The 18,061-nt window shown below is 35.9% G+C and overlaps 1 protein-coding gene across 2 annotated transcripts; it reads right to left on the bottom strand.

Annotated features, from left to right (window-relative positions):
• Window positions 1–235: 235 nt before the first annotated feature.
• On the bottom strand, window positions 236–18,031 carry treh (trehalase (brush-border membrane glycoprotein)). Of its 2 annotated transcripts, XM_067389722.1 has the most exons (15): window positions 17,682–18,031; window positions 17,141–17,241; window positions 16,912–17,059; window positions 16,588–16,675; window positions 14,303–14,403; window positions 11,874–11,966; window positions 11,515–11,631; window positions 11,282–11,404; window positions 10,566–10,615; window positions 9,585–9,785; window positions 8,233–8,450; window positions 7,673–7,784; window positions 4,287–4,399; window positions 2,315–2,368; window positions 236–1,879 (listed from the first exon to the last, which is right to left on the bottom strand). In XM_067389722.1, the coding sequence occupies exons 1-15, from the start codon at window positions 17,756–17,758 to the stop codon at window positions 1,742–1,744; spliced, it is 1,734 nt and encodes a 577-aa protein (XP_067245823.1). In that variant the 5' UTR covers window positions 17,759–18,031; the 3' UTR covers window positions 236–1,741. The 2 variants fall into 2 exon arrangements, with proteins under 2 accessions (XP_067245823.1, XP_067245821.1); XM_067389720.1 differs by lacking the exon at window positions 236–1,879 and having other exon boundaries at window positions 2,235–4,399.
• Between the last annotated feature and the right edge of the window lie 30 nt (window positions 18,032–18,061).

Raw genomic sequence — 18,061 nt, 5'->3', positions numbered from 1 at the left:
TCCTTTAAGTCCTGTAAGTTGCGAGGTGGGACCCCAGACAGCAACATAGTTTATATACAGTTTAATTGAACTTGTAGGGTCATTAAAAACAATTATTTCCCATCCGGACATCAATTTTGGCCACTGCTGAACACACACACATACGTTTTTACCACATGTTTGCTTGTGATAAACAAGAAACAACTAATATAATTTCCATTTAATATTTTATTCAGTACATTAAGACATGTTGAGATTTTATGCCAGTCACGATTTAAAAGACACAACACCACAGACACAGACCGCTGATCAAGCAGGCAGCTCTGGTGAAAATGTTTCATAGCTTATCGAACTTTTTGTGCAATTTCAATTCAGCAAGAATAAATAGGTAATGAGATGAACGAAAACACTTCAGCCATCATTGTGTTCCCACTGGTATGACGATGAGCTATACCTGCAGAATCACAATCACTTCATCTTAGCTCGCTCTTTCTTCTGTCCTTTCTGGGAAATGCTTTTCTTGATAAAAAAAAAAAAAAAAATTCTGACAATGTGGCCACTCTTCAGATTTGGCCTGTATGACCTTCACACACACTACCTAGAAGAAGGTAACTATAAAGCCCAGAGACTAAAAGTGAAAGCAAATGTCAACACACACACACGTTGGCACACCTATCATTATGAGGACATTCCATAGGCGTAATGGATTTTATACAGAGCTAATGAGATTTTCTAGAACCTAACCCTAACATCTAAACTTATGAATCACAGAAAACTTTCTGCAAAAAAAAATAATAATAATAATAATAATAATTTAGTATGTTTATTCAGTGTTTTGAATTACAAGGACATCGGAATGTCCTCATAAATGTAGGGGGCCTGGCCTGACACCTGAATACAAACTACAATATAAGGCTTTAGGGTCCTCATAATGTAGGTCATACTAGTACACACACACACTCTTTAAAAATACATTTGTACACACATCAAACAGGAACACTTTTAATGATCATACTCCTTATACAGCATGTGCAAAGTTCCGCAATAAGCCTTTTAATTGGATTAGAGCAAATTACCATTTGTAATGTCAGCTAAGTTTTAGTCATAATGATAATCTCCTGATCCTGCCACTGCAGCGACATTAATTACTACCTAAGACAATGAACCTGAAATATAACATGCTATCTACTATTTTCCATTGGAAGATCAGCTACATGTTCATATCACAGCCTTCCAGACTGTTTTTATTATTATTATTATTATTATTTTACTTCTGGGTAAATCTGATGAAAACATGCAGTCTTCATATGAGTGTACATAACTTTGTAAAAATTACAAAACTATTGGTAATGCTTTACAAAAAGGTCCCATTGGTTAACTAATGCATTAACTAAATTAATTTGATACTATCATTTGCAAAGATTAATAAATACTGTTAATAAAAAAATACAAATAGTCATTGTTAGCTCATGTCAGCTCAGGTCCATTAAACAATATTTATGAGTCTTATATAATGTCTTATTTCACCCAAAAAAGAAATATGTGATATTGACCCATGTAATTCTCTCTTACTAACAACAACAGGTACAATATGATGAATTGATTCTGCAAATTAAAGACAAAAAAGACAACAGGACACCAAAAGAGCAAGCAAGTCAGACAGAATGACATCGATCGAATCATTTCAGCTTCAACTGTTTAATAGAGATGTGGGATTTGCTCATGTTTCTCTGCTTCAGCCTCCAGACTTCATGGATCAGAATTAGAACAGAGATTTTAATATGGGATAGATGAGTCCAATCAGAATGTTGGCATTCAGGACACAACCTCCAGAGCTCAGCCTATCACCATACTGGTCGAGCAACTGCAGAGCAATCCCATTTGTCCATCCGAATCCCAACTATGGCAAAAAAAAAAAAAATCAAGAGTGAGGGTTTGGGTTGTCAGTCATGTTTCTTTGCGCAAGTTATTCGCCCAAGTTTAATACGGTTAGAGTTCAGCAAAAGCAATACTGATGCTTGCGACACTAATGCCAAAGTCTGATAAAAAAAAAAAAAAAGACTTTCCATGATACATCTTTTGAAATTTATTCTATGAACTTGGAATTTGATGATCTGAGCTTCTATTAATTTGCCGTTTCTTCTCTAGACACTCTGTTGGTCCTCAGGGTCTGGGAGAAAATGAGATTCTACATTTCAAGAATGGTTCTGCTGGGCTGAAGAACTCTAATTTACCCCTAATTCCTCCAGAGATTAAAATGTCTCTGAAGCGCTGTGCCCAGCTCCGAAGCAGATTTATGAATCTGAATATGTAAATATGAACAGACCATTAATACCTGAACTTCATACTCGCCACCTCCTCCGGGCTTTCCATCACCATTGACATCGTACTGTAACAAGGACATGGGGTGAAGAGAATTGCAGAGAAAAAGAAGTTAAGTGAACACTAAGACATAACATATTAATTTACAATCTACATATTTTTAAAGAAAGCAGCATTTCCAATAATATTTTACATTTTTAGATCCATTTAAAGATGTTGTGTGTCATTAGTGTGCACCATTAGCAAGAAACAATGGCTGTTCAGAATGAAATTTTACATTGAGCAGATCGCCTCATTGAGACTGGCATAATGAGATCACATGACCAGCTGCTCACTTTTTCTTGGTGTCCGCTAGAGTCCCACTTTAGAACTGGTTCTAAATTTCCGAGAACCGGAGATTCGATAAGACACGTGCATTTCAATTCTGCATTCCAATTTCAAAACACTGCTTCATGAAGCTTCGAAGATTTACGAATCTTTGGTTTCGAATCAGTGGTTCGGAGCGTGTATCAAACTGCCAGAGTCACGCCCCCCAGTGGTGAACCACTGAAATTTCAAAACACTTATGACATAACGAAGCCTTGTTTACTGAAATCATGTGATAAACACTCCGAACCACTGATTCAAAACAAAAGATTCATAAAGCTTCAAAGCTTCAAAGCAAGGATTTTTTTTTAAATATCTTAATTTGTGTTCCGATGATGTATGAAGGTCTTATGGGTGTGGAACGACATGAGGGTGAGTAATGAATGACAGAATTAAGAGTAATTAAGAGTTTGAGGCAAAAATCATAGTTAAATAGTGAGAATTGGAGACTAAACTAAAGTGAGACCAAATAAATAAAATAAAAAATTTTGTTTTTGTTGTTGTTGTTGTTGTTGTTATGACCCATGTAACGTATTCTAGTAAATAAGTCACCAATATTTTAGATACCGGTGAAATTTCACAATTCTCAATTGATCGAAAAACTACTAGCCTAACTAATATAAAGCTCAAAATTGATTGAAAACAAGTGAGTCTTCACTAATAAAATGAGGACAAAGAAACAAATTACAAGCAACAGCTCAAATAAATACAACAGAAGAAAGATATAAACAGTTTAAGTTTTAAGTTTTTTTCAGGCAAGTCTAACAGTACTCAAGTACAGAAATTAACCAAATGTGAAATAACACTGCATAGTCTTTACTGTATAAATTAAATATAGATTAATCATTATTAACGTTATAGAAGACAAGATCAGTGAGTTACTTTCTCTTTGTCTTTTGTTGTTTGATTAACATTGACAAACAATTAGGCTGCTGTCACTGAATGCACGGATCCAATATACTGTTACACATGTGTTTTCTTTCTCATTAAGCTCAGTTAAGACATAACTGACAGTGTTTATGTGAATAATCGCAATGATGGGGATTTTGACACTTTATTTTACACTGTATTTTTCCATTTAAGAGCAAGACGACGTGAAAGAGAACTCGATTCAGTACTTGTGAGCCATTTAAAACAGTATGCGAGTACTGAATTGCGTTCTCTTTCGCGTCGTCTTATGCTTGAATCTGAATGGCTAAAAATCGCTTGAATGTTTAAATTGACCAGATTAATAACACATGCAAATGATTAACTTTCATGACAATGCAGTGCTGTATCCAAAAGTGGCCCCTATTACAAAAATTGTCACTATTCCCTTCATTACTCTACTACTATAGTTCACTGCGTGAGTGAATAAAAATGAGCGAGCATTCCGGAAGACACCCTTTTCTACAAGACACATGGACAGGAACCATGAATATTCTCTAGCAGCTAGCCATTGAGTGTACATTGGTTGTACACTCCTTGTGTTTCATTATGGGATTGAAAGAATGCTCTCTATAATATCCATTATGGTTTTGAACACCACTACAAATGGTTGTTCCCTCAAATACTGCACTATATAAGAGTATAGGGGGTGATTTTGGACACAGCCCAGAGTGAATTTTAGTGGACTTAACCTTCTCAAACATGGCCTCATATTTGATGTAAGCCCGCCAGTTGGTCTGCATCCACCGTTGGGCCAAACTGAAGGCGAGCTCTTTAGCGTGGGCTGAATCGAGCCTGGAGAGACCTGCAAAGACATGATGGATGGGGTGAGAAGTGGGTGGGTCATTTAAATGGCAAATTCACCAACTACTGAGAATCATTAATCACATCTTAATAGTCACTTCCCAAACTCATAGACAAGATGTGACAGCAGGCAAATTGAATTTTGAAGGGAAAAATTTGATTTAGTTCACACTGAAGATTTTTCAGACACACTGCTTCAAGTTATAGCTAAAGTGGCTGATGTGCAAAATGTGTTTGATGCTGATGTATTACAGCCTGTCTGTGCCTTTGGATACACAGTAAACCACTGTCAGGAGTTGGAAGAAAACCAAACTGTTATTGTCTAGGATTACACTTTTTTTTCAGGGATGTTCTCTGCCAATCCTTTTTGTTCCCAAAACACACACACACACACACACACACACTCTCTCTCATATAGCCAAAAGTAACCTCTCCAAATCTTTGAATTCAGGTGTTCCAATAACTTCCATGGCCACATGTGTATAAAATCAAGAACCTTGGTGTGCAGACTGCTTCTACAAACATTTGTGAAAGAATGGGTCGCTCTCAGAAGCTCAGTAAATTCAAGCGTGGTACCGTGATAGATACCTGTGCAATAAGTCCATTCGTGAAATTCTCACTACTAAATTTTCCACGGTCAACTGTTAGTGGTATTATAACAACGTGGAAGCAATTGGGAACAACAGCAACTCAGCCACAAAGTGGTAGGCCATGTATAATCACAGAGCGGGGTCAGAGCATGCTGAGGTGCACAGTGTGCAGAAGTCGCCAACTTTCTGCAGAGTCAATAGCTACAGACCTCAAAACTTTGTGTGGCCTTCAGATTAGCTCAAGAACAGTGTGTAGAGAACTTCATGGAATGGGTTTCCATGGCTGAGCAGCTGCATCCAAGCCTTACATCAAGCACAGTGCAAAACGACAGATGCAGTGGTGTAAAGCACGCCGCCACTGGACTCTGGAGCAGTGGAGACGTGTTCTCTGGAGTGACAAATCACGCTTCTCTGTCTGCCAATCAGATGAATGAGTCTGGGTTTGACGGTTGCCAGGAGAACGGTACTTGCCTGACTGCATTGTGCCAAGTGTAAAGTTTGGTAGAGGGGGATTATGGTGTGGGGTTGTTTTTCAGGGGTTGGGCTTGGCCCCTTAGTTCCAATGAAAGGCACTCTTAATGCTTCAGCAAACCAAGACATTTTGAACAATTTCATGCTCCCAACTTTGTAGAAACAGTTTGGGGATGGCCCCTTCCTGTTCCAATACATATACATATATATATATACATATATATATACATATATATATATATATATATATATATATATACATACATACATACATACATACATATATATATATATATATATATATATATATATATACATACATACATACATACATACATATATATATATATATATATATATATATATTATATTATATTATATTATAATATAAAAACACTATTTCAATGGCCCACTTTAGATATTATACTAACTATAAGTAATGTCAATATGTCGACTACCAGTCATTAGAGTACTAGACTGTCTGCTTAATATCTGCTAACACTTTACTTTGCTGGTCCCCCAACAGACATTCTACTGTCTATACGTAACTTTACAATTACACGTCAACTTATTCTACTAGCATGAACCCTAACCTAACAGTCTACTACAGCCTACAAATACTCTAAGGAGAGTTAGTTGACATGTAGTTGCAGAGTGTCTAAAGTGGACCATCAAGAAAAATAAATGAAACTGCAATTGTAATGGCATACAGTGTTGATTCGCCACTTTATGAAATAACCAATGACCTAGAGAGGTACTGGCTACCAGATAACATTAACCAATATCCTGTGCATTCTTGGAAGGGTGAACATTAGATCATGCATTCATACAATTGCAAATGTTGCAAAATGTTTGGCCCAACAGATGTAGCTCATCATTTATTACTTTCTGTTCTATTAATAGGTCAAAGAACTACACAGCCCACACACACTCATTACATAAGGCTAAACATCACACTGCTGTTGGGTTTGCATGAGAGAACAAGTGTGAATCACAGTGTCAGTTAGCAACCAGACTAAAGATAGGGCTGATTATCAGGACAAATGGCATCCTGATGGAGACAGAGTCAGGAACAGACAGAGTCTAGTTTGTCAGTTTGAACAAAAAAATAATACAGACAAATTAACTGATGAATAATGCACAATGAAACCAAGAATATGTACTTAGAAAGTAAATAGGATCCATTTAAAGGGATAGTTCACCCAAAAATGAAAATTCTGTCATCATTTATTCACCCTCAAGTTGTTCCAAACCTGTTAGAATTTCTTTGTTCTGCTGAACACAAAGGAAGATATTTGGAAGAATGTCAGTAACCAAACAGATCTCGCTCCCCATTTACTACCATAGTAGGGAAAATAAATATTATGGTAGTCAATGGGGGGACGAGGGTGAGTAAATGACAGAATTTTTCATTTTTGGGTGAACTATCCCTTTAAGTCACATACAGTAGTACACTCACATAAAGCGATTTATACTAATTAATAAGCAAATTAGAGTGCTTATTAACAAAAAACTATTAAAACATTTCTGTCAAAGCTGAAATATAAAATACAAATATTATTTGGAAAAAAAAAAAAAGTAAATGCTGCTTTACCAATAAAAACTTAAACTTGTTTTTAGTTTGAGTCACTAAAATTATTAACTGGAAATAAATAAAAAAATAAAATTAAACTAAAACAAATAAAAAACAAAACAAAAAAAAAACAAAACAAAATAGTAATTAAAAAAAAAATTTAAAAAGTTAATCTAAAATTAACATGAAAACTAAAATTATAAAAAAATAAATGCTCATTCAAAATATTATAAAACCAGAATAAAAACTAAAATAACATTGTAGCAAATCTGCCTGTTTTTTCCCCCTATACAAAATGTAACTATATTAAATCACTCAGCCCTTTAAAGTTGGATGTATAAGTATGTTCATCTTTATCCGCATACAAACAGTATGTGTGGGGCGATATTTCCTATATATCATATATTAACTGCTTGATTGTTTTAACTGTCGCAGAATGTAAACTACATTATCACCCAGCTCTAATATGCTAATTGCAACTGTAAGGCATGAAGATATGAAGAAATTACAGTACAAACATTAACATGATTTTCTGTAAAGCTATTTTGAAACAATGTGTACAATGCGATACAAATACATTTGACTTGTGTTTCATGTTGACTTTAAAGTCACAAAAAAACAAGATTAGGTGACCATATACCTTCTATAATCATGTGTTGAAGCGGAGGCCAGGCGTTGGGCATGTCCCACTGCTGCCCACTTTCACTAAGAGAGGTGGGGACCCCGTTAGGATAGTCCAGACCTCCACTGGCCTAAACAGAGAAAGAGAAAGGTTTCAGAGAAGGTTTGTAAAAATAATGTGCAAAGAGTGCCATCTGCTGTTGAGCATGGAGTTTGCTTCAGAAACAAGATGGGAATTAGGAACCTCCCTGTTTGAAGTCTCACTTCTTCCTGTGAAGCTTAAAAATACTGCTATTATTTAAGACCCTTTATAAATCAATAGAGAACAAGCTGGGAAATGAACAGTGGTGTTTCTCAAGAAAGAATATATTATATATAAACACATTACAATATTAATTTACTGTGAGTGTGCATGGAAGGTGCTAATTAAAGCAGCATTAGGTCAGATGGTGAGACATCTGGAGCTTGTCTGCAGGAAGGAAGCATTGCATATGTTGTATACAGTCGATGTGCCCACAAAATCACCTACTATAAAAGGGTTAGTAAGTGACAGAAGGGTTTGTAATGTGACCGGCTCACTCTTAGGTACTGCACGGCCTGATCGCCCATCTCCGGCTTAGAGTAACAGCGTGCCCAGAGAGGTGCCAGGTTAGATGGGTAGAAGGACAGGTGCCGCGTCTCGTTCACCAGGCTGAAATCAAACCAGGCTCCTCTCTCTGCATCCCACAGTAGACTTTCAACTGCTTCAATTCTAGCAGAAAGTGCCTTGTCATATTCTGCTGCCTTATCTTCATTACCTACAGGAAACAGAAGTCAGAAAAAAAAAAAAAAAATCCCTGAGTGCTTTTAATAAAACACACAAATCATACACTGCTACCTTACCATGTTACCTAAGGAAACTAAACAAGCATTTTTATCTAATATACACAACCATTCAAACGTTTGAAAGAAATTAATACTTTGATACTTTAAAGACTATGTATTGTTACAAAATATTTCTATTTCAAATAAATGCTGTTTTTTTCTAAATGTAAAAAGGTTTCAAGAAATATATTAAGCAGCACAACCATTTCAACATTAATAATAATAAGAAGAAATGTTTCTTGAGCACCAAATCAGCATATTAATTTCTGAAGGATCATGTGACACTGAAGACTGGAGTATCGATGCTGAAAATTCGCTTTGACAGGAATAGATTAAAATGTATTAAAATAGAACAGTAATTGTAAATTGTAATAATATTTCAAAATATTACTGTTTTTACTGTATTTTTGATCTAATAAGAACAGAGCATTAGACGGCTTTCAAAAACAAAAAAATCTTAACATCAAACTTTTGAACAGTGGTTTTACCACACCCATTATGATTTTCATTTACAGTGGCCCTCTGAAATATTTAGACACTTTGTGTGAGTGTTTGCCCTGTTAAATACATATTAATATATGTTAATAATTATATTAAAAAATACTAATGAACACATTTGAATGTGTACCTAAATATATATTATTAAATAAATAATAAATATCTAATTTCAGTGCTTAGAAAACACAGATGACCATCGTCCATCCTTAAAGCACTAGCCTAATGAAGTTACTAAAGTAAATGACATTAACTGATTAACTACAGGTGATAGCCGAATATTTGAACCATCAATTAATGTATAGTTTCCTCCATGTGCAATCTTCTGGTTTAATAATGTGACCTTAGTAAAAGATAAAACACTTGCCATTTAAGTTGTTAAATTATTAAGTACATTAATAAAAATTAATTAAATCAATATTTCATTACCATTCTATAAATATTTGTTATATGTGATAATTATATTTGATGATTTATTAAAAATGGACCATTACAATTTACTAAAGGATATTTATGAATATGTATATTTACAGTACATATATACACAAATAAGTGTGTTTTTACTCTTTTACCCAGAATCCTGTGGAAAGAGGCCAGCAGGCGCTCATTGCGGCACATAATGGCATTGAGGTCAGCAGGCAGGACGGAGCTCGTCTGTGTGTCGCTCAGGGTGCCGTTGTTTCTGCCTGTGCTGTCTATATACCAGCGAGAAGAGAAATCCCAGCCGGACTCTGCCCCAGATGTCAGTTCCATCCAAAGTCTCTTCTGAGCCTCTGTAATACACAAGCACATAAACGCACACAAGGACAGTGAAAAGAAATGTGACAGTGACAATGAAAACCATAGGCTGGGATTATGAATATTTGTTACAAACCTACAAAGGTTTGTGTAGGAAATAAGATCAGACAACGAGTGTTGCAAACTACATTTAGTGACATTTCATACCCCTTTTTCTAGTTACAAATCTAGCAAATTTTTGGACTGCTGGTTAACGTAGTCAGTCACTATATCATACTCTTACATATTTTCTGTCAGAAAACTGGACATGTGAACAGCTTTATTGGACATTGGCCTATATTTTATATTAAAATAAAGTATGTGAGCATGAATTAGGAGAGAAAATAGATGTAAAGTGGAGGGAATTGGAACATGACAACATCTAGCGAAATTTATCAACTTTTTGAGCAGGCTCCAGCTACTTTCCTTTGAAAATATCTGGGAACACTGCTGATGACTCGTTACAGGCAGTTTCAATTCTTTTCTCTTTTTTTGTGAGACATTAACTCCATTTATCATGCACTTTGATCTTTGAAACTTTGCAAAGCTTTACATTCACAAACAGCCATATTACAAACTACATGAATGGTAATATCTTTATAAAAAGAATCAAAAATAAAAGCATAATGGGGCACTTTAATATGACCCCTTTAATGTTCATCTTGTTGAGGCATATGAAGGCATTTAAATATTAGTAGGTGAAAATACAGTGTGATGATTCCTGAATCAGAGCTCAAGATGCCATTTTGGCATCTATAAAGCCCCTGGATTCTTACCTGTTGACAGACCCTCAGCCAGTTCGACATCATCACTGTAGGACTCAGGCCTGCAAATAGTCAGATTTCTATACTGTAAAGCATCCAGATGTTTTACTTTATTACAGTATTCACAGTAATAAGAATGAGATTATTATTTGATTTTTTTCCCCCATTACTGCAATGTGAATTGGGGGATGTTGAGTTGAAGATTATTTAGTAAACAATTAAAAATATATATTATGGTAATGTTTTATGAAAGGTTATTTTGGTTAACTAAAACTGCAGCCATAAAAACACTGAAAAAAATTGAAATAGTTGTCAAGGCTACATTTATTATTTTCATTTTAGTTCTTAAATAACTAAAACTTAATGTTACTCATAAAAATGGATAAAAACTATACATGCATTTCTTATATATATATATATATATATATATATATATATATATATATATAGCTAATTATAAAAATATTGCATTGCAGTATTTTTTCATTACAATACTGTAACTGTATTACAACAAAATATCACAGTCAAATGACAGTCAACACTAAGAATAATCATAAACACAAAAAATACATTACAATAATGAGTATTTTTGGAGAAATGTGCCCCTAAATAATGGCTAAATAACCAAAATGGTTCAAAAATAGCTATTATTTGTCTATGCAAAATATACTTTCTTATTTTTCCATTTTGCTTTTGCAGTGACCTTGAGTGTTAATGCACGGTCTTACCTGGGCCTGTCCACTGGTACGTTATACTGATTCAGGATGTGAGTCAGTCCATTTATTGCCACAACATGAGAGCGATTCTGCATCCAAAAGCTGTACTCTCTTTCCAGCGCTGGCAAAACCTGCCTAAACACACACAGAGCACATGCGGTGCAGAGGTGTTGTTCAGAGCAGTTGAGCGCAACACCTCAATATTCAACAACCCTGCAGGAAGGCAATTTAGTAGGAAAGGTTACCCGAGGAAGTCTTTGTCTCTGGTGACCTCATAGAAGCTTTCCACCATTAGGGGAAGGAAGGGGGGCTGACTGCGGCGCTCGTAATAAACCCGACCACCGTTTGGGACAAAACCGTATCTAAATGGAATTAAAAGGGATAATATTTCATGTTATTTATTAAAATAATTACGACATGAGGGTGAATAATGAATTAAAGAATTTGAAGTGGAATATTCCTGTTATTTAGTGGTACTGTTTTAAAACAATACAACTGGAGTGTGAGCATTTAATTGACTGTTAAAACTGTTAAAAGGCTATTTAGATCTGCAGCACATCTATGTGTGTGCGCATTTGGAGAAAAGTGCAAAAAAAGAGTGCACCTTTCCACAAGGAACATGAAGTTTAGAATCATTCCTCGAGCTGTCTCGGTCATCTCAGACAAAAGAAGGCCGTTTATTACCCAGTATGAGTCCCTGAATAACAAAAAACACAGCATTACCTTGATTATTACATTGTCTGAAGAAAATACGAGTGGTTCTTGCCAGTACAGAACTCAGCATTATGATGCTAGGGTGTTGTGCGTAGTTGTCAGGGTACTGCTTTGTCACCATGAAATCAAAATTGACAATATTGAATGTTCATGAGTGCATGCTGGCCAGTAAAGCCTCCCTTCAGCAACCTGTCACTCATACTCAGCAATAACAAACATCAACAATCCAATCAATTCTTGATTGACAAAATCAAGTCCTGCCCTACATTTTTTCTAATTTGAGAAGTCATTTCACTATATGCCTCACAATAGGGAAGAAAAGACTATTGCAGTTTTCATTTCATGTGACTTTAAGGTGTTCTGAGTAGTTTTTAGCTTGCTGCTATGATTTTCTGGGTGGTCCACCTTGTGGATAATAATAATAATAATAATAATAATAATAGTGTGACATTCAGTTAGAAAAAAGAAAAAGACAAAAAACTGACTGTGCATGTAGTGTTACATGGGGTACGATGACCCACCAAATGTTTTTGGATTTGTGGAGTAAACATTTTATTTTGAAGTAAAAAGATACAATTAGACCCTTGGGGTAAGACCCCATCTAGTTCCAAAACCGTAAGATTGTCGTTCATCTTTGGAACACAAATGAAAATCTTTTTAATGAAATTTGAGAGCTTTCTGTCTCTCCATTGACAGCCTATGAAACTATCACTTTCAAGCCCCAGAAAGGTAGTAAAGACATCATTAAAGTAATCCAGTGACTCAATTTTATCAAGCAACAGGAGTGCTTTGTTTGCGCAAAAAACAATTTACCAATTTATTTACAAAATATTAAATATTAAGACGATGTTGCATGAACACGCGTTGGAGATTAATATTTTGTAAATAAAGTGTTAAATTATGTTTTTATGCACAAACAAAGCACTCATGTCACTTCATAAAACATAAAGCTTAAACCACTTGACCCAACCATTTCCCTTGAAAAAATAAAGTAAGGGGTTACTCTTAAAGGGTTAATTCTGTCATTAATTACTCACCCTCATGTCACTCCACACCCATAAGACCTTTGTTCATCTTTGGAACAGGAATTAAGATATTTTTGATAAAATCCGATGGCTCAAAGAGGCCTCCATTGCCAGCAAGATCATTTCCTTTTTCAATGCCCAGAAAGGTACTAAAACATGTTAAAACAGTTCATGTGACTACAGTGGTTCAAACTTAATGTTATGAAGTGACGAGAATACTTTGTGCACCAAAAAAAAAACAAAAAAAACAACGACTTTATTCAACAATATCTAGTGATGGGCCATTTCAAAACACTGCTTCATGAAGCTTCAAAGCTTTACGGATCTTTTGTTTTGAAATTTCAATGGTTCACCATTGGGGGGAGTGAATTTGGCAGTTTGATAGACGCTCCGAACCACTGATTCGAAACAGAAGATTTTTAAAGCTTCAAAGCATCATGAAGCAGTGTTTTGAAATCGCCCCTCACTAGATATTGTAAACTGCTATTTTGTTTTGCTTTTTTGGCACACAAAAAGTATTCTCATCGATTTATAATATTAAGGTTGAACCACTGTAGTCACATGAACTGTTTTAAATACGTCTTTAGTATCTTTCTAGGCACTGAAAAAGGAAATGATCTTGCTGTCAATGCAGAGTTCTGAAGATGAACAAAGGTCTTTTGGGGGTGTAGAACAGCATGAGGGTGAGTAATAAATGACAGAAATATCATTTTTGGGTGAACTAACTCTTTAATTTTTTCTGTAATTATAGTTACTTCTGATATAATTGCATTAAATAAAACAGGGGATTTAACATCAAGATGTAATGTCTGATGTTAAAATGTATGTTTTTAAAGTAACCATCTCCCTTTAAATAGTTTGGTCAGTTCAAGAATAAGTGCTCTTAATTCTTTCAAATAAATATAATTTTGCATCAGTTTCATGCCTATCCTTGTTTTTTTAACTGGTCGAGGTTGATATGGGATTTAGAAGTAATTAGTAATAAGTAATTAAATACTTTTTAGACCAGTAATTAGTAAAGAAATCCAATTACACTATTGTGATGTAGTTAGATGCAATGAAGTAATTAGTAGCTAATAATTGATTACTTTTTAGAGTAACTTACCCAACACTGGCTATGACGTCTGAATCACTGAAAACTTGTTCCGACCTCGTTTTATACAGTTAAGCATAATGATAAGCACTTAGGACACAATGTGAGTATGAACAATAACAGTAATACTGGCATTAGCAAGTACCACTAATTATTGTGTAAATACTTGTATGTATGTATTTGATAAAGAGAGAGACTAACCAGTAATAGAGTTCTCTAAAGCGGCCACCAGGCACGACGACTGGGTGTGGGGTGTAAATCTGCGAGTACAGCTCTGGGTGGTCTCTGACATCATCACGGATCTGCACAGCCACGTATATAGTAACGAGATAAATATTAGGTAGCAGTTCATACATAGTCCCATACACAAAAAATAAATAAATAAATAAAATATATATATATATAATAAATAAATAAACAAACAAACACATACATATATGCGCACGCACACACACACACACGTGCTGGGCCCAGTTGCATAAACTTAGTCACTATATTAAGACTGTGTCTTAAGAACTAGTTTGACCAACTTGCAGTTAACCAAGGGGTAATCAATGTTATTTTTCCAATTCAAATTACACCAATCTACCTTTTTATGTAACAGACTTTAAAAAAATTAGGACCACTCTTCAAAAAAAACATTAGTGTCTTAAATTTTAAGACTAGTCTAAGTGGTTTATGCAACCGGCCCCTGGTCGATTTTGATTTATTTCACTAATTCCATTCAAAAAGTGAAACTTGTATATTATATTCATTCATTACACATAGACTGATATATTTCAAATGTTTATTTCTTTTAATTTTGATGATTATGACTGACAACTAAGGAAAATCCCAAATTCAGTATCTTAGAAAATTAGAATATTACTTAAGACCAATAAAAAGAAAGGATTTTTAGAAATCTTGGCCAACTGAAAAGTGTGAACATGAAAGTATGAGCATGTATAGCACTCAATACTTAGTTGGGGCTCCTTTTGCCTGAATTAATGTAGCAATGCGGCGTGGCATGGAGTCGATCGGTCTGTGGCACTGCTCAGGTGTTATGAGAGCCCAGGTTGCTCTGATAGTGGCCTTCAGCTCTTCTGCATTGTTGGGTCTGGCATATCACATCTTCCTCTTCACAATACCCCATAGATTTTCTATGGGGTTAAGGTCAGGCGAGTTTGCTGGCCAATTAAGAACAGGGATACCATGGTCCTTAAACCAGGTACTGGTAGCTTTGGCACTGTGTGCAGGTGCTAAGTCCTGTTGGAAAATGAAATCTGCATCTCCATAAAGTTGGTCAGCAGCAGGAAGCATGAAGTGCTCTAAAACTTCCTGGTATACGGCTGCGTTGACCTTGGACCTCAGAAAACACAGTGGACCAACACCAGCAGATGATATGGCACCCCAAACCATCACTGACTGTGGAAACTTTACACTGGACCTCAAGCAACGTGGATTGTGTGCCTCTCCTCTCTTCCTCCAGACTCTGGGACCCTGATTTCCAAAGGAAATGCAAAATTTACTTTCATCAGAGAACATAACTTTGGACCACTCAGCAGCAGTCCAGTCCTTTTTGTCTTTAGCTCAAGCAAGATGCTTCTGATGCTGTCTGTTGTTCAAGAGTGGCTTGACAAGGAATGCGACAGCTGAAACCCATGCCTTACATACGTCTGTGCGTAGTGGTTCTTGAAGCACTGACTCCACCTGCAGTCAACTCTTTGTGAATCTCCCCCACATTTTTGAATGGGTTTTGTTTCACAATCCTCTCCAGGGTGCGGTTATCCCTATTGCTTGTACACGTTTTTCGACCACATCTTTTCCTTCCCTTCACCTCTCTATTAATGTGGTTGGACACAGAATTCTGTGAACAGCCAGCCTCTTTTGCAATGACCTTTTGTGTCTTGTCCTCCTTGTGCAAGGTGTCAATGGTTGTCTTTTGGACAACTGTCAAGTCAGCAGTCTTCCCCATGATTGTGTAGCCTACAGAACTAGACTGAGAGACCATTTAAAGGCCTTTGCAGGTGTTTTGAGTTAATTAACTGATTAGAGTGTGGCACCAGGTGTCTCCAATATTGAACCTTTTCGCAATATTCTAATTTTGAGATCCTGAATTTGGGATTTTCATTAGTTGTCAGTTATAATGATCAAAATGAAAAGAAACATTTGAAATATATCAGTCTGTGTGTAATGAATGAATATAATATACATGTTTCACTTTTTGAATGGTATTAGTGAAATAGATCAACTTTTTGATGATATTCTAATTATATGACCAGCACCTGTATACATGTCTATGTTTTTTTTTTTTCCTCTGAGGTTGTAAATAAAACAAATCATTGGGAGTATGTTTTACAAGAAACTACTATTTCAGTCGTTCTACTTAATTTCACATTTAATTCAGTGTTACTTGACATTTCTTTGCAATTAATTGTGAAAAATGCCAGCAATTTCTGAATTAAAACTGTTTCTACATTCCACTGATTCTAATGAAACTCATTTACCTTTCGACCAAGGGACTTCCACAAACCATGCAGTTCTTCAGCCCAACTGCGATATTTAGAGTCAGACACCCTGGATAAGAATTTTGGTCTGTGGAACAGGGAACAACATTCAAATTCAAATAGATGCCTTTATAAACTCACATGAATTACTTTCTTCAGTGGAACACAAAAGGAGTAATTTTGCAGAATGTCCTGGCTGCTCTTTCCATATACTAAGTGAATGTTGACTGAGGCTTCAAGCTCTACACCATGCAAAATTCCTCCTTTTTGTGTTCTGAGAAAATCAGACTGGAACGAGATGACATGACACAAAAACATTCTTACTTCGAATGCCAGTCTGGAGGAGTCCACTGCTCAAACTCCTTACCCGGCTCTTCAAAGTATGTTTGCAGGAATTTCTGTAGCTCTGAGGATGGGACGGTCTTGTTTGGGAACCCTGAGGTCAGATTTGCAAAAGCCTCCACAACGACCTCTATGGGTAAGCAGGGGAATAGCAGGAAATCACAGGCCTTTTCAGATGAGCATCAGAACAAATCAAACATGTTTGACTCACCAGGAGCTGTAGTCAACTTCATATCTACAAAGTACTTGTCATCATCAAACAGTTTAGCCATCTGGACCTGTCGCAGGACTTCTCCTGTGCAGTAGATTGGGCTGGTGGCAACAAACACATGTCAGGCAACTGAGGCACAAGAGTAACAGGGTAGTTGGTCTGGCACTCACAGGTTAAGCTCATAAAACCAAGATCAATAATGTTCTCTCTACTGCTCTTTAACAAAAGGTTCAAAGCTCAGCTTCTCAGCATTCAACACTCCACCTGCTTTGTTAATGACTCAAAGTTCAGCCATAATGAGAATACCATCTGGTGGCTGTTGAAGTCTTTTAAAATACGGTGAGGACCAACTTCAAAGCTCATTTTACATAAGAAAAACCAAGCAACAGAGACACATTTGCAAATGTAAGAGTTTGTGCGCAAGTATTAATCACTAATATATTCAGCTTAATATTTAATGTGGTTATCTCATTGGATAATTCAGAAAAGCTGCTCAGATTTAAGCAATGAAGCCTTGATCAAGAAGATTATGGGAACTAACCTGTCACAAGGTGTCAGAAGCATGTCTCCGGAACAGAAAAGGACAAATGAAAAGATTGTCACAATTAAGCAGTGCATCTTGGTGAGCTAAATTATCAATAGTAGTAATGAAGAGTCAGTAAACTGTAGCCTAGTTTTAAAGCTCTGAGCTCTGTTATCACTGATTAGGGGGTTAGAGGTCAGTTTTAAAAATCATACTGCAGTGATGAATCATTTTCAGGGCATAACATGCCTAGCCTGTACTTCGCTGTTGGATATCAGTATGCAGATTGTTACTAGGGACAGAATGAAAAATGTTACATAAGATTAATTTAAGGAAATTAAATCAAAATACTGACCTCTAGTGAGACAAAGCAGTACTGGAAAGTGACATTTATAGAG

Source organism: Chanodichthys erythropterus, chromosome 7, assembly GCF_024489055.1.
Source record: "Chanodichthys erythropterus isolate Z2021 chromosome 7, ASM2448905v1, whole genome shotgun sequence".
NCBI classification, from domain to species: Eukaryota; Metazoa; Chordata; class Actinopteri; order Cypriniformes; family Xenocyprididae; genus Chanodichthys; species Chanodichthys erythropterus.
The sequence above is the reverse complement of the archived record's forward strand: the minus strand, read 5'-3'. Positions and strand labels throughout refer to the sequence as shown.